Below are 22,766 nucleotides of genomic sequence, written 5' to 3'. Positions count from 1 at the left end.
AAAATGCTGGCAGCCCTGTAAAATGGCCTCTGTGGAGCAGACAGCCAATTTGCCTCACAGCCCACTTGGGAAACTTCCCTGGTGGTGGGGCAGTGCAGGATAGCTATCCTGACATGTTTCCTGCTACTTTAATGGCCCCCACCTCCATTTCCACTGTCCAGTGGCCAGTAAAATTCAGCCCAATAAGAGAAGAAATGGTAATTTCTGAGGATATGCAGGTTAATTTGGAAAAATTGAATAGGATTAGAAAGTATTGGCCTGCATAACAACAGTCATTACACCTTAAAGGTAATTTATTGTGTGAAGTAATTTGAGACATCCTGTCATGATAAGGTGCAATGTAAATATAAGTGTTATTAACAATAAGAGCCCTGTACCTGGGTCAAATGGCATTCATGCCACTTCTTATTTACTCTTTTCCTAATGCCTTGTGGGCCAGGGAAGGAATGGCCTCCAACTCCTACAGCTGTGTGTGAGTATGACCATTCTTCCTCTGGCATTCCAGCAAGTTTTAATTGATAATCTCTAAATACATTGCGTATTTACGGTCTATTCTTTACTTTGTAAATATTCTAGACTGCATTCACATTTATGATAAATTATTAATTGAAGGATGTACATCACCTGTTTCTCAGTGAGAATTGTTCGCCCCAACAGTTGATCCTCCAGACCTTTAATGGTGACAGTGAAGTCAATAATTGAAGTACGAGCACTTATCTCTGGAGTATAAGCAGGATTTGCCAGTTTTGTTGTAATGTACAGTCTGAAACCATTCATGACATCCATCTCCTTATCTCCCATCTTTACCTGCAAAGGAGACATTACAAATTTTGGACAATAAATTCTGGTCTTGCTAGCAATGCCCATATTCCAAGAATAAATATTTTAAAACATACAATTTAGGGAAGTTTGCAATATAAATATTACCACATAGATGATGCAAACATTTAACTTAATTTGTGTCATTCATCTACATAGGGAATAGTATATAAATATTTAGAAATTACCTTATGTGTGGACCCAGTTTTGATGAAGTTTTTCTCCAACACATTGTCCAATGCTGGGTCAAGTTCTTCCCCTACATCCTCAATCAATAATGGTCTTCCCAGTGAAAGGCAGTCTTCCAAGTGATTTCTAAAGTATTTATGATTTAATGATGTTACCTGTAAAAAAGGGGGAAAACTTCCATTGCATTATATGAAACATTGCATTTATAGGTTTTATATTCTAGAAAATTTTCATTTATAAAAGATAAATCTAATGGAACAATTCTAAAACATTTACCATTTTTGGTTGGTCTTTATTCTAGGGCTTACAATTCTGATTTCTCTTCTGTCCTGCCTGTAATCAGTGGATTTAAAGACCTAAATGGCCTTTTCTGCTCTTTGTCTGTTCTTCCATCTCTATACAGCATTGCTATAGATTTGTAGCTCTCCTGTCCCTCCAAAGAGGTCTTGGAACTGATTGTCCATGGTGCTCTATCACCAACTGGCAAACAGTACCATGACAAAGTGGAACAACGAGTTCTTCCACTTCTTTTTCCTCCTTGCGCCAAATATTTTACCATGATTAACCTACTGGCAAAGTGCTGATGAAACACCTAATATTACCAGGCAATCTAAGTGTCAGACTGCTCTGTGTTTACATTTCTAACTTTCTCAATAAAAGTCAGTATTGTTGCAGCTCAGCTACCTGGTCCAGTAACTCATTTTAATTATTCATTGAAGAACATTCATGTCTACTTCAGTTGTGTTGTATGGAATTATCAGGGTATCATGCAATGACTTGATTGTCATGTTGTAAAATGGTCTAAGATGATCGACAAGTACTGGAACCATATATTTATCTCCATAGTTCGTGTCCACTACCTGAAGTTCATTCTTCACTTCTTTGTTCTTTATCCAGGTCTTCCCCTGAGCCTGAGGATCGATCAAGAGTGGGAAACGAGCTGCCTTTGCAACAATGATTCCATTTTGTATTGAGAGGTCATCATTAGGAAGGCCTTGCAAGTTCCACTCTCCAACTGTGGGCCCATCAATAAGCATCTCTGAGACATTTAGATTTATGGTGAATGGAATTTTATGTAACATTATTTCTTGCTGCCATTTGTTCAACAATAGATTTCTAAATTCCTGGTTGAAGGGGCCTGCATAGGACAGAAAAGCTGTAGCCAGCAAAACATTCCCTGTAACAAACATAAGGACATAAAAAAGCAAAGAATGAGAATAAGCAATTCAGTCTATAAAGTTAGCATAGCATGAGAGAATGTTATTCTGTTGACTCCCGAGATGGCATAAAGAAGGAAAAAAAAATCTAAAGGAAGTTTGTTTCTCTTCAATATTCTTTTGTTTAAATGCTGTTTTTTTTTTAAATGGACAGGTGGCTGGACTGAAAAAATGGCTGCTGCTGACCACATGATGGTAATTCTGGAAGTTTCTGAGCAGTTTAAAAATGGACAAAGGCTATCACACCCTGGAATGTAATACTGTATAAACATTCCAGCCAAGCCAACACAAAGGATAGCAGATGAGATGCCTGCACCTGCCAGCTATGGACAAAGGCAGAGCTTTTTGTGACTCATCTCCAACGCTGTGCAAATGGTTCTACAGTCACCTGCTCAAAACCCAATGGATTTTAACAAGGGGCCTCACTAGCTGAATAGCTTGACCTGAAACCGCCCTGTCACACGACCAAGACTTGAGCTATTTGAATTGCTTTAATTATACAGCTTTTGGGCTTTATCTTCAGTTTGCTGCTTAACATCTGACTGGCAGGCCACACAGAAGCAAGCTCTGGCCAGGCTGGACATCTGGCCCCCATCTAACCTGATTCTGCTGGGAAGATTTTTTGTACTATCACCTATAGAACTGATTGAATCTTTGCATGCCTACTTCATCTTGGGCATCAAGACCACTGGAAAAGTGAATCTTACAACACCTGTCTTCAGCCAGCCAACCTCTGCAAAATAATTCCTCATTATACATTGATTCTGGACTCTCGACTCATGTGAAAGCATAATTCTTATTTTTATCGTGTCAGGCTGCATTAGGACAGAAAGGTCATAGTGACAGGTTTCAAAGAACATCTTAAAGGAGGAGAGGGAAGCGGAGAGGCAGAGAGGTGGGAGGAAATCCTGGAACATAGGGCAGGATTTTACAGTCGGCATGCGGGGGCGGGCCTGACATGCCTATGCGTAAAATGACGCGCGGTGTCATTCGGCTGTCTCGCGATGTTTTTTTCAACAGGCACGTGCCGGAGTTGGCTGCACGCCCGTCAATATTTAAACGGCCTATTAAGGCCATTAAGGAAGTGATTAAGGTAATTGTTAACGGTTGGCAGGCAGGCGAAAAGGCCAAGTGGCCTTCGCATTTTTTAGGAAACCTCATCCACGAGCGGGATGAGGTTTCCTAAAACTTGTATTAATTTAATAAAAACATTTTCCTAAATATAAAAACATGTCCCATCTCATTTTCAAGTGACAGAGTCACATAAGGGGACACGTTTAAATAAATTTTTAATCCATGTATTTAATATTTTCAGTAGCGATTCAATCTCCCTGAAGCAGCTCCGTGACTCAGGGAGATTGAAGGCTGTGCAGGCCCTGACTCTCTCTCCTCCCCCTGCCTGCACAAGTAGCGCTGAGCGCTACCGCTCACGTCTTTTACTGTAAAATGGCGATGCAGAGCCGATCGCAGGTGGTGATAGGCTCTGTGCCCGCCCCCGCCCGCTCCCTCCGAGCCCATCCGCCACCTGAAAAATTCAGGCCATAGGTCCTATGTAGCTGAAGGCATGGATGCAAATGGTGGAACAATTAAAATGTGCAAGAGGCCAGAATTGGAGGAGAGCAGAGATCTCAGGGGTAAGAGGCTGGAGGAGGTTACAGATTTGGGAGAGGAAAGCCATGGAGGGATTTTAAAACAAAGATGCAAATTTTAAAATCAAGATTTTGCCACAATGGGAACCAATGTAGATCGGAGAGCACAGAAGTGATGGGTGAGCAGGACTTCTTAATTTTTTATTTATTCTTTCATGGATGTGGGTGTCACTGGCAAGGCCAGCATTTGTTGTCAACCTTAATTGCCTTTTGAGGGCAGTTAAGAGTCAACCACATTGCTTTGACACACATACACCAGGCCAGGTAAGGACTGCAGATTTCCTTTCCTAAAGGGACATTAGTAAACCAGGTCGGGGGGTTGGAGGGGGTGGTTTACAACTATCGCTGATAGCTTCATGGCCACCATTACTGAGCCTGGCTTTCAATTCCAGGTGTTTTTAAAATTGATTGAATTTAAATTCCACCAGCTGCTGTGCTGGGATTTACACCAGTATCCCCATAGCATCAACCCAGGCCTCTGGATTACTAATCTAGTGACATTACCACTTACCATTATGCCACTGTCTTCAACTTGGTACACTTGATAAGAAAGAATGTGATTATGGAGAAATTCAGATTGTAACATTGAAATTTGATTCCAATTTTGCCTTATTTGTTCATATCATAATTTATGATTATTTGTCACATTTCTCATGAATTAGGTACATCGCAGTTCTTAAAAAATTAAAAAGAACATTTTCATAGCATGAGGCAATTATTTTGTTTCTACTTACCCACAAGTCTATTCTCCTCTGCAGCAAATTCCTTGCTTTGTTCTGTCCAACGTTCTTTCTCATCTGACAAACCATCAATTAGACTTGAAGCCATTTGCATTTTCTGCCGGCAGCGCTCAGCATCCTCTAGTAATGTCTGAGAATCAAGTATTGAAATGATATCACTATTCAAAATGAGCATCAGCCTCCCTTTACTATCCAAATGAACACCATCTACTGAATAGGGCAAAGTCAGGAATTACCTAAGAAGGGTAATTCTGTTTATTTCGTCAAACCATACACCAGTTCCCCCTTTTTAGCACAATGAATGTTTTTTTTTGTTGAGACATCACACTTGGTTTAACAACTTATTTTGTTGAACATACGAATATATGAATTAAGAGCAGGAGTAGGCCATTCGGCCTCTCGAGCGTGCTCTGCCATTTAATAAGATCATGGCTGATTTGATTGTAACCTCAACTCCGCATTCCCACCTACCCCCTATAACCTTTCACCCCTTGCATATCAAGAATCTATCTAACTCTACCTTAAAAACATTCAAAAACTCTGCTTCCACCTCCTTTTGCCAAAGAGAGTTCCAAAGACTCACAACCCTCTGAGAGAAAAAAATTCTCCTCATCTCTGTCTTAAATGGGTGAACCCTTATTTTTAAACATTGACCCCTCGTTCTAGATTCTCCCATAATAGGAAACATCCTCTCCACATCCACCCTGTCAACTCCCCTCAGGATCTTATATGTTCCAATCAAGTTGCCTCTTACTCTTCTAAACTCCAGTGGATACAAGCCTAGCCTGTCTAACCTTTCCTCATAAGACAACCCACCCATTCCAGGTACTAGTCCGATAAACCTTCTACGAACATCTTCCAATGTATTTACATCCTTCCTTAAATAAGGAGGCCAATACTGTACACAGGACTTCGATGTCATCTCACCAATGCCCTATATAACTGAAGCATAACCTCCCTACTTTTGTATTTAATTCTCCTTGCAACAAACAATAACATCCTATAAGCTTTCCTAATTACTTGCTGTACCTACATACTAACCTTTGTGATTCATACACTAGGACACCCAGATCCCTTTGGATCTCAGAGCCCTGCAATCTCTCACCATTTAGATAATATGCTTCTTTTTTATTTTTTCTGCCAAAGTGGACATTTTCACATTTTCCCCCATTATACTCTATCTGCCAGAACTTTGTCCATTCGCTTAACCTATCTGTATCTCTTGTAGCCTCCTTATGTCCTCTTCATGTCTTACTTCCCTATCTATCTTGTGTCTTCAGAAAATTTAGTAACTATACCTTCACCAAGTCATTTATATAAATTGTAAAAATTTGAGGTCCCGGCACTGGTCCCTGTGGCACAACGCTCATTACATCTTGCCAACCAGAAAATGACCCATTTATGCCTACCCTCTGTTTCCTGTTAACCAGCCAGTCTTCCATGCATGCCAATATGTTACTCCTACACTCTGAGCTTTTATTAATCGCAATAACCTTTGACGTGGCACCTTACCAAATGCCTTCTGAAAATCTAAGTACAGTAAATCCATCTGTTCTCCTTTATCCCCTTTATGTTACTTCTTCAAAGAACTCCAATAAATTGGTTTAACATGTTTTCCCTTTCACAAAACCATGATGGCTCTGCTTGATTATCTTGAATTTCTCAAGTGCCCTCCTATAACGTCTTCAATAATAGCTTCTAATGTTTTCCCTATAACAAATGTTAAGCTAACTGGCCTGTGGTTTCCTAATTCTGTCTCCCTCCCTTTTTGAATAAAGGAGTTACATTCTCTATTTTCCAATCTAATGGAACCTTTCCTGAATCTAGGGAATGTTGGAAAATTAAAACCAACATATCAACCATCTCCCCACTTCTTTTAAGAACCGAGGATGAAGTCCTGCAGCTCCAACAATTTGCTCAGTACCACTTCCCTGGTGATTGTACTTTTCTCGGGTTCCCCCTTCCTTCGATTTTCTAATTTACAGCTATTTCTGGAATGTTACTTGTATCCTCTATAGTGAAGACCAACACAAAATACCCGGTTGAATTCATCTGTTATCTTCTTATTTTCCATTATTAGTTCTCCAGACTCATTTTCTATAGGACCAACGCTCACTTTAACTTTTCTTTTTTAAATGTCTATAGAACTCTTACTATCTGTCTTCATATTTCTAGCTTGTTTTCTCTCATACCCTAATTGTTCCTTCCTTATTAACCTTTTAGTCATTCTTTGCGGTTCTTTATATCCTGTCCAATCTTCTGACCTGCCTCCATATTTGCACAATGATATGCTTTTTCTTTAAGTTTGATATTATCTTTAACTTTTTTAGCTAACTGCGGGTGGTGGGTCCTCTCCTTGGAATTTTTCTTTCTCGTTGGAATGTATCTATTCTGTGTATTCTGAAATATCTGCTTAAATGTCTGCCATTGCATCCCTATGGACCTATCCCTTAACCTAATTTGCCAGTTCACTTCAGCTAGCTCTGCTTTCATGCCCTCATAATTGCCCTTATTTAAAATTAAAATACTAATCTTCAACGCACTTTTCTCTCCCTCAAACTGAAGGTAAAACTCAACCATATTAAGATCGCTGCTACTTAGGGGCACCTTCACTATGAGGTCATTAACTAATCCTATCTCATTGCACAATACCAGATTTGGTATATTCTGCTCTCTGGTTGATGCCAGCATGTGCTATTCTAAGAAACTATCCCGAAAACATTCTATGGCCAGAACTTTCTTGGTGCTGTGTGGGGGTGGGCCCCGCACACCTACGTGTAAAATGACGCACAGTGACGCCAGGCGAGTATCCTGACGTCACCGCGTGCCATTGTGATATTTAGGTGGGCGGGCACGCGACGATCTCCGATGCGTGCCCGCCATTAATTAACGAGCCACTTAAGGCCCTTGAGGCAGCAATTGTCAGGGATTTTTCAGGGCCCGTGTGATCTTCAGGTCGTCGCACAGGTACAACGGGCAGGTGTGTAGGAGAAATTTGTATAAACCTCATCCACCGGCAGGATAAGAGGGGTGAGTGGGGTCGCAAGTGTTATTTGTCAGACATTTAATGCTTACAGTTACTGATACTTGCCTGTGTGAGCAGGAATACTTCAAAACTCTTCACAGCTGCTTGGACAGGAGTAACAGCCTTCAGGTCAGGACCCTGAGTCAACATCATTTCTGGGGCCTTGCTAATTTCAGGAAGCCTTCCCTTAGCCTGGGAATGGGAGTTGACCTCTCCACTGGAGGCACCTCCTCTGAGGAGGAAGGGAGGGCCAGAAGGGGGAGGAGGCCAGGAGTCTACATTCAGCCTCCAGGGGAGCCACCTTTGGGAGGAGAGGCATAGGCACAAGGGGCCCATGGCCAACAGGAAGTCCAAGGCGGAAGGGGCCGCAGAAAATGCCACTATCCTGCTGCCAGGGTATACAGGCCGTGAAGCAGTTACCTCAATGTATCTGAGGTGCAGTGCCGAAGGAGGCTCTGTCTCTCAAGGGAGACAGCCACCTCCGTCTGTCAGGTGATAGGCCCTGAGATCTGCACCAACTGTGTGGGTGGGCACCTCATGCCACTGGCGCTAAAGGTCATGGCTGCCCTCAATTTCTATGCCTCCGGCTCTTTCCAGAGGTCGTTGGGTGATTTTTGCAGAGTCTCCCAATCAGCTGTCCACACTTGTGTCAAGCAGGTGACAGATGCTCTGTTCAGGTGTGCATTGACTTTCATCCACTACCGCTGGGACGAGGCCAGCCAGACAGAGCGAGCCAGAGGCTTCGCAGCAATTGCTGGCTTCCCCCGTGTCCACGGTGCAATAGACTGCACACATGTGGCCATCAAGGCGTCAGCAGGTGAGCCCAGTGCCTTCGTCAACAGGAAGGGCTTCCACTCCATGAACGTGCAGATAGTGTGTGGTCACAGGATGCAGATCCTGCAAGTCTGTGCAAGGTACCCAAGCAGCTCCCACGATGCCTACATCCTCAGAAGCTCCCAGGTGCCAAGGCTCTTCGGTGCTCCAGCTCAGTTGGATGGATGGCTGCTGGGTTACAAAGGCTATCCCCTTAGAAGGAGGATCATTTCCGCCATCCAAGAACAGAGGTTGAGCAGCGGTACAATAGAAGCCATGCCTCCACAGGGCTGTGGTGCAGAGAACCATCGGTCTTCTCAAGATGTGCTTTCGATACCTGGACTGTTCAGGGGGCGCACTCCAGTACCCCCCAGATCATGTGTCATCAATAGTGGTTGCATGCTGCGCTCTCCACAATCTGGCGCTGAAAAGGGGCGATGCAGTGGACGAGGAAGATGTAGACGCAGTTGCTCCGGCTGCACACGATGAGTCCAGCAGTGAGTCCGAGGATGAGCACGCACAGGAGAACGCTGAGGGGGTAGACGCTGACCCGGGCATACTCCAGGGAGGCAGGGCCCCCTAGGAGGCTTTAATCCAATGAACCTTCAGCTAGCCCACCACAGATGGACCTCCTACACAAGCCAGGGCTGCAGGCTCCATACTCGAGTGCAAAATCTGCCTGAGTAGGAGCATTAACTAAGGTCCTTGTCAATAAAGCTCAACGTCAAACAACTCACTCATAACATCATGGGTTACCGTCCACCTGCAGAAGTAAGAAATCACCCTGAGCCATGCTCACATATGAAAATTTAATGATTTAACAAAATGAAGTCCAAAAACTAATAATTACAAAGGTGTTACGCATCACACCGAGTGGTCATGAACTAAAAGCGGTGCAACATAAAACCACCAATGGGAAACCCGTGGTGTGCCTAATGTGCCTTAAGTTTATGTTTGTGGGTGCTATATCTAGGTGCTCCACCCTCGCTGGCACTGGCATCTGAGACAGCCTGCTCACCGTGCTGTCCTGTTGGCCTCGATGACCTCTGGCCCATGGAGCCTTTGATGGCCTTGCCTGGTAGGGAGCAGCCAGTTCCACAACTGGCTTCTCCTCAGTCGCTACAGCCTCATCGGATCCCACGGTCACTGACAGAGGGGCGGAGGAGCTGCTGCCCTCACCTGGAGTGCCCTGCGAGAAGCCCACAGAGACGACAGGCAGCTCCTGCGCCGATGTGAGGTCCCCTCGGACCTCCCTGCTCACCGTTGATGGATGGGCACCGATCTGGGATACTTGGTGCCCAAACCATATCCCACACTGGCACTGACCAGCTGAGTTCAATGCTGCTGTGAGGGCCTGCAGGTCCGAGTGCAACCCCAAGAGACCCTGATTGGTCTCCTGGAGGAGCCTTTCCACGAGAGTTGCCACTCTCTCTATGGAGGAAGCATGGCGCTCAGCCATGGGGCTCATTGCATCGGCGATGCTCCGCATGGACTCCTCCAGCACGGGCACCACGCCACGCACTGCCTCATGTATCTCCGCCAGATCGTCCCACATACCCTGCTGCGCCTCCAGCATCTGCTGCCTCATAGACGACTCCAGAGGCACATCATCAGCAACCGACCGAGCACGTGCCTCGTCCCCATCAGTCCTCCGAGTGCCAGCACCATGGGCACTCTCTGTCTCCGCCTGCATCTCAAGTGAGTGTGAAGTGCCCTCAACGCTGTGCCCCGGGACACTAGCCGATGAACTAACTCCCACTGAGGTGCTAGTATCTGCACTGCTGTCTGCCTGGCAGAAATGGGGTGACGCTGGTGAGTCCAATTGTTCAGGGCCCTCAGGTGTGAGAGATGGCCCCTCTGCCTCCTCCTCCCGGCCTTGCTCCAGTGATGCTGAAAGGAAGAAAAAGGACATTTGATTAGTTAAAGTGGAGACAATGTCAATGTGCATGCCTTGTCCCCCGGATCAGTGTGCGCTCATCCTTCCATAATCAATGGTCAACCCATGTTGCAAACTTCAATCACTGAGCATTCAGCAGTGCTATGGTTGCTGAGCAACACATGATGACCTCAGTGCTCGGCAATCTTACCTCCCCGTGGCACCCCAGCCTCACCGCCACCGGTGGACCTGGCCGCATGGCGTCTCTCCAGATCCATCGCATCCTGCTCGTATCTGGTCATGATGGCCAACTGGGCCTGACCTCCACCAGTCCGCATCCGCTCGGTGGCATTATGTGCAGCCTTCTCCTGAAAAGGAGAGAAGAGCATTGATTAGTCCACACTGTACCTGGACTCCCATCGCATCCCTGCCACCCCAACCAGAGTGAGACATTGCAGGGCTCCAATGCTTGTCACCCCGCAGCTGCTGCACACTCACACCAAGGAGCTGACCGCACTCCTTGCTCAAATTCTGCCTCCATCACATGTGGCACCACACGGTCTAACATTGCAAAGCAAAGAGGCGCAAGCATGTGGAACGCCAAGGGCAGCAGATGGATTGGTGCCCCACTACCAGGAAGCTCCCCTCCCAGCATGTCAGCACCCTGACTTTGACATGCTTCACAGTTCCAGCACTGCGCCTGGGTGCAGATCCTTGAGTTTGCCCCCAAATCTATACTCTGGGTGTCAGTGTCATACATGCTGCGGGTGCAGAACCCATCTCAGCACTGCCCTCCCAGGGTGAACCAGACATGGGCAATATCTGCTGGCCCACCCAGCGAGGGAAACAGGCTGTGAAGGATTCAATGCTGTAACTACACTCAAAGTTGTTGCGGGGGGGTGGGGGGCGTTTGGGGGGAAAGCCTGCCAGCTGTGTTAAGTGACCTCTGCCAACATTGTACTCACCCTTCCTGAGTGCAAGAGGTCGTTGAATCGCTTGCGGCACTGGACCCACGTGTGTCGCACCACGTCATGGGAGCTGAATATCTCTGCCATCTCCTCCCAGGCACATCTGATCAGGTGGGGGGGGCGCCACCTCCCGTCCCTCAGAACGAGGACCTCCCGCTGCCCTGCCACCTCCTCCAGGAGGGCAGCTAGGCACTCATCAGAAAACCAAGGGGCACTCTGCCCCACTGCCCTACCCTCCTGCCTGGCCTGCTCCCCAGCAGTGCTCTGGGGAGCCCTTCTACTGACCATGATGAACAACCTTTGCAAGGCTGCCAGCGCTGTATTTGACCAGGCCGCCGGGTCGCCATTGGACCCGACGGTCATTGAACTCCTGCCGTTGCCTGCCCACTCCCACTATCCTCAGGAGCCATGCTTCACGCTGGGTGGGCCTTAATTGGCCCGCCCATGTAAAATGGCAGCGCAGAGCCAATCGCGGGTGGTGATCAGGTCTGTTCCCACTCCTGCCCAACGGGGAGAAAATTCTCCCCTATGAATTCCTCATCTGGCCTACCTTTGCCCATCTGATTTTTCCAGTCTATATGTAGATTAAAATCCCCCAAGATTATCACTGTACCTTTCTGACAAGCTCCCATTATTTCCTCCTTTATACCCTGTCCTGCTGTACGGTTACTGTTAATGGGCCTGAACACCACTCCCACAAATGACCACAAATGGCATTAAGAATGGCATCAAGGTGCCCTAGCAAAAATGGGAATTGGGGGAAAACTCTCCGCTGGTTGGAGTCATACCTAGCACAAAGGAAGATGGTTGTGGTTGTTGGAGGTCAATCATCTCAGTTCCAGGACATCACTGCAGGAGTTCCTCAGGGTAGTGTCCTAGGCCCAGCCATAATCAGCTACTTCATCAATAACCTTCCTTCCATCATAAGGTCAGAAGTGGGGACATTCACCGATGATTGCACAATGTTCAGCACTGTTCAGCAGTATTTGCCATATAAATACTGTGTCTACAAGAGCAGGTCAGAGGCTAGGTGCTGCGGTGAGTAACTCACCTTCTGACTCTCCAAAGCTTGTTCACCAACTACAAGGCACGTCAGGAGTGTGATGGAGTACTTTCCACTTGCCTGGGTGAGTGCAACTCCAACAACACTTGGCACCATCCAGGACAATACAGCCCACTTGATTGGCATGCCTTCCAGAAACATTCACTCCCTCCACCACCAATGAACAGTGGCAGCAGTGTGTACCATCTACAAGATGCACTGCAGGAACTCACCAAGGCTCCTTAGGCAGCATCTTTCAAACCCACGACCGCCACCATCTAGAAGGACAAAGGCAGCAGATACATGGGAACACTGCCACTTGCAAGTTCCCCTCCAAGCCACTCACCGTCCTGACTTGCTGTTCCTTCACTGTTGCTGGTCAAAGACTAGGAACTCCTATCCTAACAGCACTGTGGATGTCCCTACACCACAAGGACTACAGCGGTTCAAGGAGGCAGCTCACCACCACTTTCTCAAGGGCAATTAGGGATGGGCAATAATTGATGGCCTAGCCAGTGACACCCACATCCCGTAAATGAACTTAAAGAAATCAAACTTACCACCAGTTCCTGTACAATTTTAAATCTTAGGAATAGAATTGACCTGAACCACTTACCAGATACTCACCAAACAGCTAGCTTCTTTTCCTGTAGTAGAGAAAAATCAATTCCTACAGGGTGAAAAAGTTAAGGAAATGAAAGGCAAAAGGAAAGGAACACCTCCTTCCCCTCCTCACCTAACTCCCCCACTCCCTAAACTCCCAGGTATACACTCAGTTTCAAACTGCACTTGTTTGCCATTTTGTCTTTGCTAATAATACATATTCATAAAGAGTAAATTACTATGCACCTGCTAAATAATCAGGGAAATGGATCAAGCAGAAGTTGAAAGTCAAATAATTTCTAGCTACTCTCATGATCACTCCAGTATCGGTACAGTGCAGTACCGCCAAATTTATAACCTCTTACTAAATGTCAGTATTGTTGCAGCTCAGCTGGTAGGTGTTGTGCCCAGTATTCTAACAGAGCATATGGTGTGACATGGCATGGATATGGAGAACAGAAACAAATTTAAAAATGCAAACAACACCTCATAGCTAATGTGGTCCAATTAAGAAAGGAATTCAAGAGCTGGGAAGACAAATTGGGTGAAGTAAAACTTGAGGCTTAAAGTAATTTTGGCTTCCTCTAATTCTAAAGCAGAATTTCCACCTGCAAAAATGATCAATATTAAAACATGTTCTGGCCCATCAGTATATGACTGAAGTTGCTTTAACTTTTTGTAACATAATTGGTTTCTTGTAATGAGCTTGGGTATTTACCGTGTGAAATGCATGTTGCAACCGTTGGTATTTTTGGGTGTATCTTTGTCAGTTTGTATGGTTGAAATTATGGAGGACTAGTTAGTGGCCTATAATTCACTTGAATCACAGGGTCCTATCCCTCTTTGCCAATTAAAAGACTTTAGGGTAGAAATTAGTCTCAGGAGATGACACAAAACGGGCAGTATCGGATTGTCATCCATTCTACAAGTATAAATGCAGTTCTTTTTTGTTTAAACATACCTGAACAAAATACTGAAAGGAGCACAAAATAACTCAGTCTAATAACTAGCAGTCATGCAATTACCTGCTTCTCTCTCATTGCTTGCTCATATTCTGCCTGCACAATATCAAGCTCAACTTGTTTGGCATCAAGCTCACACTGAGCCTTCTTCAGGTCCTCCATGGCGGTGGCCAAACGACTTTCCTGAATGGTAAGGTTTGCCTAAAAGATATTGATTAAAGCTATTATAAAAGGCCACATCTGCTAAAGTTCCTAATACAAATTAGAATTAATTATTGGAAATCACATTCAGCCAGTATTTACTATTAAAATAACCATAAGCTAACAATATACACTGCTATTTATGTGCAAATGCTACAGCAACTTCAAGCAAGGGGCAAATGCATAGATAAACATGGATATCCAAAGGTTTCTCTCTAGGTTACGCTGCTCCCCAGTTAGCTTTGTGAAAGTGGCATTCCATTGTATGCCTCATCATTGAATTACATTGAATGGCATGAAGTTGTCATAATTGCAATATGCATGAGCAAGGCTTACTAATAACAGATAGTGTAGATGTCTTGCTACAGCAAGTTATGGTCCATTATTTTAGGTATAATAACAGTTTTGGTGTAAGTTTAAACATATGCTACAGTGATCCTATCATTGTGCGTTAAAATGTAACAAACCTTAAGCGGCAACACTTCTTTATTTATTCCATGAAAGTAAGCCATAGCTTGAGTCCAGGAACAAAGGCCAGCCACATTACCACAGACCCGTCTGGCAACATCAATGTTATAATCTGGCATTTCAAAGTAGGGACACAGAAGTTCTACTGTCTCCTCATTGATACTGTCCTTGGGAAATTGCTATAAAAACAAATGAATAATTTTGATTACAGATAAATTCAGAAACTTTCAATTAGAAGGCAAATTCTCGCAGAGCACTCTCTAGGACTAGCAGGTCCTAGAACAGGACCAGGTTCAAATGAAGTGCTGGACAACGTAAGATAAAGCAAAAAGGGCTGGATTTTCCCTCTGGGACGAGGAAACAGAGTTTGGGACTGTTTCTGGATCTCAAACCTGATCCCAGGAGGAATAGTCACTCACCTCTGATTTTCCCCGGGCAGCAATTAATGGTCAGAGGTAGGTTTGATGTCCAATTCAGAACAATGGGCAGGTTGTCCTAGCTGGAGGCTGATCAGAGGCTTTACAGCTTAAAAGGAGCAGCAGGCTGCAATGGAGGTTAAGTTAGAGAGAGGTTGCTTCAAAATGGAGGTGCTCTCTCTCCAACATTTTTAAAGCTTTACTTTAAAAATAGATTGAGCAGCCAGGCCGAGGAGGGCAGAGGAGATTTGAGAGACCTCTACAGGGCAGCGAGTAGTGGTTCTTGCACCCAATCAAGCTGAAAAGCTCACTAAACCTGCCTGGAGTGTTGAACTTAGGCTGCCTGCCTCCAGGCACCAAAACTGGCCCATACTGCCTGTGGAAACCTGGAGGCCAACCGGAAAGTTCAGTGCCGCTGGCTAGCCCTGCTGGCCCCCAATCCTGCCTCTGTGAAAATAGTTCGGAGGCAGTTTAGAGGTGAGGAATGACATCTAATATTGGACACTATGTTTTGAGTTTTGCAGGCACGCAAGCATGGGTTGGGTCAGGTCAGTACTTTGTCTGTTGTGAACAGCCGAAGGGACGTGCTGTTTGATATCATCCTCCCATTAAGGCATGTAAGGAGGTTCTTGCATGCAGCTGGTGGTTCAAATATAGCAAATGTATCGGAAATGTGCAAGGTCAGGTGTCATTCCATCATAGAATCATCGAGGTCTACATCACAGAAAAAGGCCCTTTGGCCCATCGAGTCTGAGCCAGTCAAACAAGTATCTAACTATTCTAATCCCATTTTCCAGCACTAGGCCCATAGCCTTGTATGCCATGGCATCACAAGTGCTCATCCAAATACTTCTTAAATGTTATGAGGGTTTCTGCCTCTACTCCCTTTCAGGCAGTGAGTTCCAGATTCCCACTACCCTCTGGGTAAAAAAATTCTTCCTCACATCCCCTCTAAACCTCCTGCCCCTTACCTTAAATCTATGCCCCCTGGTTATTGATCCCTCCACCAAGGGGAAAAGTTCCTGCCTGTCTACCCTAGCTATGCCCCTCATAATTTTATACACCTCAATCATGTCCCCCCTCAATCTCCTCTGCTCCAGGGAAAATAACCCGGCTATCCAATCTCTCCTCATAACCAAAACTCTCCAGCCCAGGCAACATCCTGGTAAGTCGCCTCTGCACTCTCTCTAGTGCAATCACATCCTTCCTATAATGTGGATTCCAGAACTGCACGCAATACTCTAGCTGTGGCCTAACCAGCGTTTTATACAGTTACACCCTCCCTAATCTTATATTCTATGCCTCGGCCAATAAAGGCAAGTATCCCATATGCCTTCTTAACCAACTTATCTACTTGTCCCACTACCTTAAGGGACCAGTGGACATGCACACCAAGGTCCCTCTGATCCTTGGTACTTCCCAGGATCCTACCATTCATCATGTATTCCCGTGCCTTGTTTGTCCTGCCCAAGTTTGTGTGTGGGCACTTATCAGGATTAAATTCCATTTGCCACTGATCAGCCCATCTGACCAGCCCGTTTATATCCTCCTGTAATCTAAGGCTATCCTCCTCACTATTTACCACCCCATCAATTTTTGTGTCATCCGCAAACTTACTGATCAATCCTCCTACACTCAAGTCTAAATTGTTTATATATACCACAAACAGCATGGAACCCAACATCGATCCCTATGGAACCCCACTGGACACAGGCATCCAGTCACAAAAACACCCCTTGACCATCACCTTCTACTTCCTGCCACTCAGCCAATTCTGGATCCAATTTGCCAAATTGCCTTGGATCCCATGGGCTCTTACCTTTGTTATCAGTCTCCCATGCGGGACCTTATCAAAAGCCTTGCTGAAGTCCAAGTAGACTACATTAAATGCATTGCCCTCATCTACACACCTGGTCACCTCTTCAAAAAGTTCAATCAAATTGGTCAGACATGACCTCCCCTTAACAAAACCATGCTGACTGTCCTTGATTAATCCCTGCCTCTCCAAGTGTAGATTAATTCTGTCCCTCAGAATTGCTTCCAATAGTTTCCCCACCACTGAGGTTAGACTGACTGGCCTGCAGTTCCCTGGTTTATCCCTTCCTCCCTTCTTGAAAGCGGTACCACATTGGCTGTCCTCCAGTCCTCTAGCACCTCTCCTGTGGCCAGAGAGGTATTGAAAATTATTGCCAACGCCCCTGCTATCTCCTCCCTCGCCTCATTCAACAGCCTGGGATACATTTCATCTGGGCCTGGGGATTTATCTACTTTTAAGCCTGCCAGACCACTTAGAACCTCCTCCCTTTCAACGCTAATTTCTTTAATTATATCACAGTTCTTCTGCCTGATTTCCATACCCACGTTGTCCCTCTCACTTGTGAACACTGACACAAAGTATTCATTTAGTACCTTACCTACGTCTTCCAGCTCTACACACAAATTACCACTATGGTCCTTAATGGGCCCTACTCTTTCCCTAGTTATCCTCTTACTCTTAATGTACTTGTAAAATAACTTTGGATTTTCCTTTATTTTACCTGCCAATGTTTTTTCATGCCCCCTTTTTGCTCTCCTAATTTCCTTTTTAAGTGCCCCCCCTACACATTCTAGATTCTTCTAGGGCTTCCGCTGTTTTGAGCCCTTGGTATCTGCCATAAGCCTCCCTTTTTCTCTTTATCCAATCCTGTATATCCCTCAACATCCAGGGTTCCCTGGATTTGTTGGTCCCGCCCTTGTCTTTACTGGAATATGTTGGCCCTGAACTCTTCCTATTTCCTTCTTGAATGAGTCCCACCGCTCTGACGCAGATTTACCTAAAAGTAGCTGCTCCCAGTCCACACTGGCCAAATCATATCTGATCGTATTAAAATCAGCCTTCCTCCAATGTAGAACTCTGATTTCTGGCCCATCCTTGTTCTTATCCAAAACAACCTTGAATCTAACGGAGTTATGATCACTATCTGAAAAGTGTTCCCCCACTGATACCTCTACCACTTGCCTGGCTTCATTCCCTAAAATTAAGTCCAGGACCTCTCTTGTAGGGCCTTCTACGTACTGGCTTAAAAAGCTCTCCTTAAGATTTCCGCTCCCTCTAAACCTATCACACTATTACTAACCCAGTTAATATTGGGGAAGTTGAAATCCCCCACTATTACTACCCTATTATTTTTACACTTCTCTGAAATTTGCCTACATATCTGCTCTTCTATTTCTCTCTGACTGTTTGGAGGCCTATAGTACACTCCCAGCAATGTGATTGCTCCTTTTTTGTTTTTCAGTTCTACCCATATGGCTTCATTTGAGGAGCCTTCTAAGATGTCATCCCTCCTTACTGCTGTAATTGATTCCTTAATCAATATTGTGATACCCCATCTTTTTTACCTCCTTCCCTGTCGCACCTGAAGACCCTATATCATGAAATATTGAGCTGCCAGTACTGCCCCTCTCTCAACCATGTCTCTGTGACAGCAATGTCATCATGCTTCCATGTGTTAATTTGTGCCCTCAACTCTTCTGTCTTATTCGTCATACTCCTTGCATTAAAATAAATACCATCCAACCTTGCCAAACTCCCTTGCGCTTTAACTGGCCAATAATTTCTATGCCTTCCAGACTCACTTGCTCTCTCTTCTAATGTTGGCTGTGCATCTCCCACTGCTGAACCTCCTCTCAGGATCCCACCCCCTGCCAAGTTAGTTTAAACCCTCCCCAACAGCACTAGCAAACCTCCCCACAAGAATGTTGATCCCATTCCGGTTCAGGTGCAAACTGTCCGCTTTGTACAGGTCCCACCACCCCCAGAAATGGTCCAAATGTCCCAGAAATCTCAAGCCCTCCCTCCTGCACCATCTCTCCAGCCACACATTCATCTGGACTAACTTCTTATTTCTATACTCACTAGCGCGAGGCACTGGAAATAATCCAGAGATTACTACCTTTGAGGTCCTGTTTTTTAATCTGTTTCCTAGCTCCCTAAATTCTGCTTGCAAGACCTCGTCCCTCTTTCTACCTATGTCGTTGGTGCCAATATGTACCATGATCTCCATGTTTGCCCTTCCCCTTTAGAATGCCCTGCAGCCGTTCAGTGACATCCTTGACCCTGGAATCAGGGAGGCAACATAACAACCTGGAGTCATGTCTGCAGCCGCAGAAACGCCTGTCTGTTTCCCTTACTATCGAGTCTCCTGCCACTATTGCTCTTCCCCTCTTTTTCCTCCCCCCTGTGCAGCTGAACCACTCACAGTGCCATGAGCGTGGCTGCACTCCCCAGAGGAACCGTTACTCTCACCATTTTTCAACACAGAAAAACGGCTCTCAAGCGAGTTGCACCCTGGGGATTTCCTGACTACCTGCCTGACATCTTTCTTCTAACTGATGGTCACCCATTTCCTCTCTGTCTGCACTTCCGTAAGCTGGGGGGTGGCCACGGCTAAAAACGTGCTACCCACGAAACTCTCAGCCTCGTGGATGCACCTCTGTGCCTCCAGCTGCCGCTCAAGCTCCAAAACTCGGAGCTCAAGTAGCTGCAGCTGGTGGCACTTCCTGCACACGTGGTTGGTCAGAGCGCAAGGAGTGTCTAGGACTTCCCACATGTTGCAGGCAGTACATAACACGGGACTGAGCTGCGCTGCCATGCTTCTAGTTGAAAAATAACCCTTACTTTAAGTTAAATACAGTAAAAAACGTTAAATTATTTATGTACTTTAAATAAAAACTAGAACCTTTACCTTTCCTTAGTTCAATCTATTTTAAACTGGAGGAAAAAACTGGAGAAAAACATTTACCCACTACTCACCAATCAGCTCTCACCTTTGTCGTCACTTTTTGAAGCTTCCCCGGACTCGCGCTGGTTCTGATCTCTCTGCCGCTCTCTCGCGCTGTCTTGTGATGTCACTCTTGTTATTTTCAACAAGAATTTACTGCAGGACACTCTTCCCAGACTGCTTCACCGCGATGCTGACTGCAGGACACTCTTCCCAAACTGACTCATCGCGATGCTGTCTGCAGGACATTCTTCCCAGACTGCTTCACCATGAAGCTGACTGCAGATACTCTTCCCAGATTCCTGCAAATGTGTTTCTCATGGAAGCCAACTAAGATGTTTGTAAGAGCTGGACCTAGAGGGATCCCATGGCAACACCATCTAGTTGAACATACATGGTGTTGTTAAAATTGAACTTGACTGCATGAGTTGCTGAATTCATAAGTTCAATGAATATAGATTCAAACATTGGTGGTGCGTCTAGATTGTCATAATATAGTGATACAGTGCAAATGTCTGTGGCTTCCTTGAGCAGTTCATTGGTGAATAGGTTAGCGATGTCGAATGAGCACATGGACACGGCATTGCTATCAATATGCAAATCCTATATGATCTTTGCAAAGGTGAAGGAATCCTTCACCCTTATGTGGAAAACTTGCTCAGAACTGGTTGTAGCAAATCACCAACCATTTTGCCGATTCATGTTGTGCAGAACCAGTCATGGATAAGATAGGGCATAACGGGACATCACTTTTGTGCGTTTGGGCAGCCCATAAATGCATGGATGCAGTGAGCCACGAGGATGAATCCTATCATAAATATCACCTGGCAGCTCGCTACTCTTACACAAGTCCAACTGGCGTTTCTATAACTTGCTTTTGAGCAGGGCTGTGTGATCATGCTTTGCGGCAGGCCCTATGGATACAAATTTGGATCCGTCATTAAGGATGGCATGCATTTTGTTGATATCGTCACACTTGTTGAGGGTGACTATTCCAATCCCTTTGTCGGATTTACAGATATGTATGCCTGGGTTGGCCTTAAGGCCTTGCAACGCTACCAGGCATTCAAGTTCCATGTGAAAATCAGCCAAGTCATTCGGATATCAACGGCATAGTTTGATTCAAGGGAAAGTTAAGAAGAGCTAAGCTGTGAATTGAATTTCTCCAAGAGTGCATTCAACCCAAGGTTGTGCCAGTGTTCATCTCCAAATGTAATGATAATACTAAAGTGAGACACAGTCCCAAGATTGAATGAGCATTTATGCAATGTTATGGTACGGCAGGTAGTAATTGCTGGGCTGACCAAATCCCAAAGGGAAACTTGGCCAAGTTATCACAATGATTTGCAATTTGTATTTTATTACAAGAAGGTATGTGCACTGAAGTCAGCAAAAGATTCCATTACCACTTTTGGAGATTTTAAATATTAAATTAAAACATTTATTAAGAAAAGAAAATTTAAATACACCAAATTACAGTTACACAGTTAAATTTAGTCTTATAACATTTCCCAAAAAATTTCTACTTAGCTAGACTCACAAATCAACACCCTTTTCAGGCAACAGTCCCAGTAGATTCTCAATCTATAATATTACACAAGGCACCCAGTGTTGCTATAAGGGAGCTATTTCACACGCTTCTCTCTCCTTCTCACTCGACAATGGAAATCCAAAGCTTGTAATAAAACCTTGCTTTCTGGAACAACCAGGCATTTCTCTGGAGTGGCTAGAAACTCATTTTTCACAGGATTGTGTTTGCACAGCACACTCTTCAAGACCACATGGCCGCACACCTCATACTGCTTTCAATCCTTCCTTAAATACATTTTCTCCCCTTTTATCTTTGAACACATTGTTCTCACACCCCTTTGAAACTCAAACCCTTCCAAATATAAGATCTGTAAGGAGGATATCTTTTTATTTCTGTTGGATTGTGGATTAAAATTACAATGGCTGCAGGTTGAAAGACATTTCCACTGGAACAGGATGAGAGATATATACAATGTTGCCATCCTGGAACAGTGTGCCATGAAAGATAAAATAGTGTCGGAAAGGAATCCTGGACAAAGGGAGCTGCCTGGCAACAACGTTTTAATTGGCTCCTGACCAGGTGACCAAGTTTTGTGTGAGAGCAGTGCAAAATAGCTTCTCACCTGAAAGGAACAAGACCTAAAACCCCTTTCTCCTGTGTAATTCCACAGCAGAAAGCTCCTGGCCTGCAAAGAGAAAACATCTAAAATCTCTTCTTCATATCTCTATAACCTGCTCTCTCTCTCTGAGGAAACCCTTGCAAAAAGCAAAAGGGGAAAACCACTGGTGGAGACATTGAAAAGCAAGTTCTCAACCAGTGAACTAAATGCGGAAAATGCTGGAAGACCACCTCGTGTCATCAACAAGAACTGAAAGGAATTTGGAAGACATTGATCAAAATCAACCCATCGAATCCTGTACTCCAGATTGGTGCTATTGAACTGTTTTATCACACCCTTAAAATCCATGTTTTGTGTGCCTTACATGTCGTGTGTGTCTTACGTGTCATGCATATGTGTGTGTGTGCGTGCGTGTATTGGGATTTAAGAAGGGGGTAGAGTTTAAGTTATAGTGTTAGAAGTTAGCCGTTCATATTTCTTTCTTTTGCCAATGGTTAATGATAGTTTGTTCAATAAACAGTTATTTACTTAGTAAGCTTACAAACCTGGTGCTCATATTCTGTTAGCCTAAATTAAACAGTTAGGTAGAATTGGGGCAATCGGGTGGTTTGGTTAAACTTTTGGTTAGGGAACAATGGGGTTTGATATTACAGTGCACTATCCCCAGTGAGTTGTGACAGATCTTTCATGTTTCCATCTTGTCTTTGCTTTTGGATCAATAAAATATGATATCCCCACTACTTAATTGTTTCTGAGGAATTGCTTGCAACATAAACCTCGAAATGCTGAAATGCTAATACCAGACCTAGAGTCTCTTTTTCAGTGGTTGAGTATCTTTTCTGATGTACATTTAGCTTCCATGAAA

At 44.8% G+C, this 22,766-nt stretch overlaps 1 protein-coding gene across 1 annotated transcript in view; it reads right to left on the bottom strand.

Annotated features, from left to right (window-relative positions):
- The window catches only part of LOC144682303 (dynein axonemal heavy chain 5-like), a 319,205-nt gene that overhangs the window by 58,214 nt on the left and 238,225 nt on the right, over window positions 1–22,766 (bottom strand). Inside the window, exons 61-66 of the mRNA XM_078544778.1 lie at window positions 14,572–14,751; window positions 13,967–14,104; window positions 4,609–4,744; window positions 1,869–2,185; window positions 1,008–1,163; window positions 625–807 (exon numbers count right to left, since the gene is read on the bottom strand). Of these exons, the coding sequence (XP_078400904.1) occupies window positions 625–807; window positions 1,008–1,163; window positions 1,869–2,185; window positions 4,609–4,744; window positions 13,967–14,104; window positions 14,572–14,751 (1,110 nt within the window). The remainder of the gene's footprint in view (window positions 1–624; window positions 808–1,007; window positions 1,164–1,868; window positions 2,186–4,608; window positions 4,745–13,966; window positions 14,105–14,571; window positions 14,752–22,766) is intronic.

This window comes from Cetorhinus maximus, chromosome 6, assembly GCF_964194155.1.
Source record: "Cetorhinus maximus chromosome 6, sCetMax3.hap1.1, whole genome shotgun sequence".
In the NCBI taxonomy this organism is placed as follows: Eukaryota; Metazoa; Chordata; class Chondrichthyes; order Lamniformes; family Cetorhinidae; genus Cetorhinus; species Cetorhinus maximus.
Note: the sequence above shows the minus strand (reverse complement) of the source record. Positions and strands in the feature narration are given on the sequence as shown.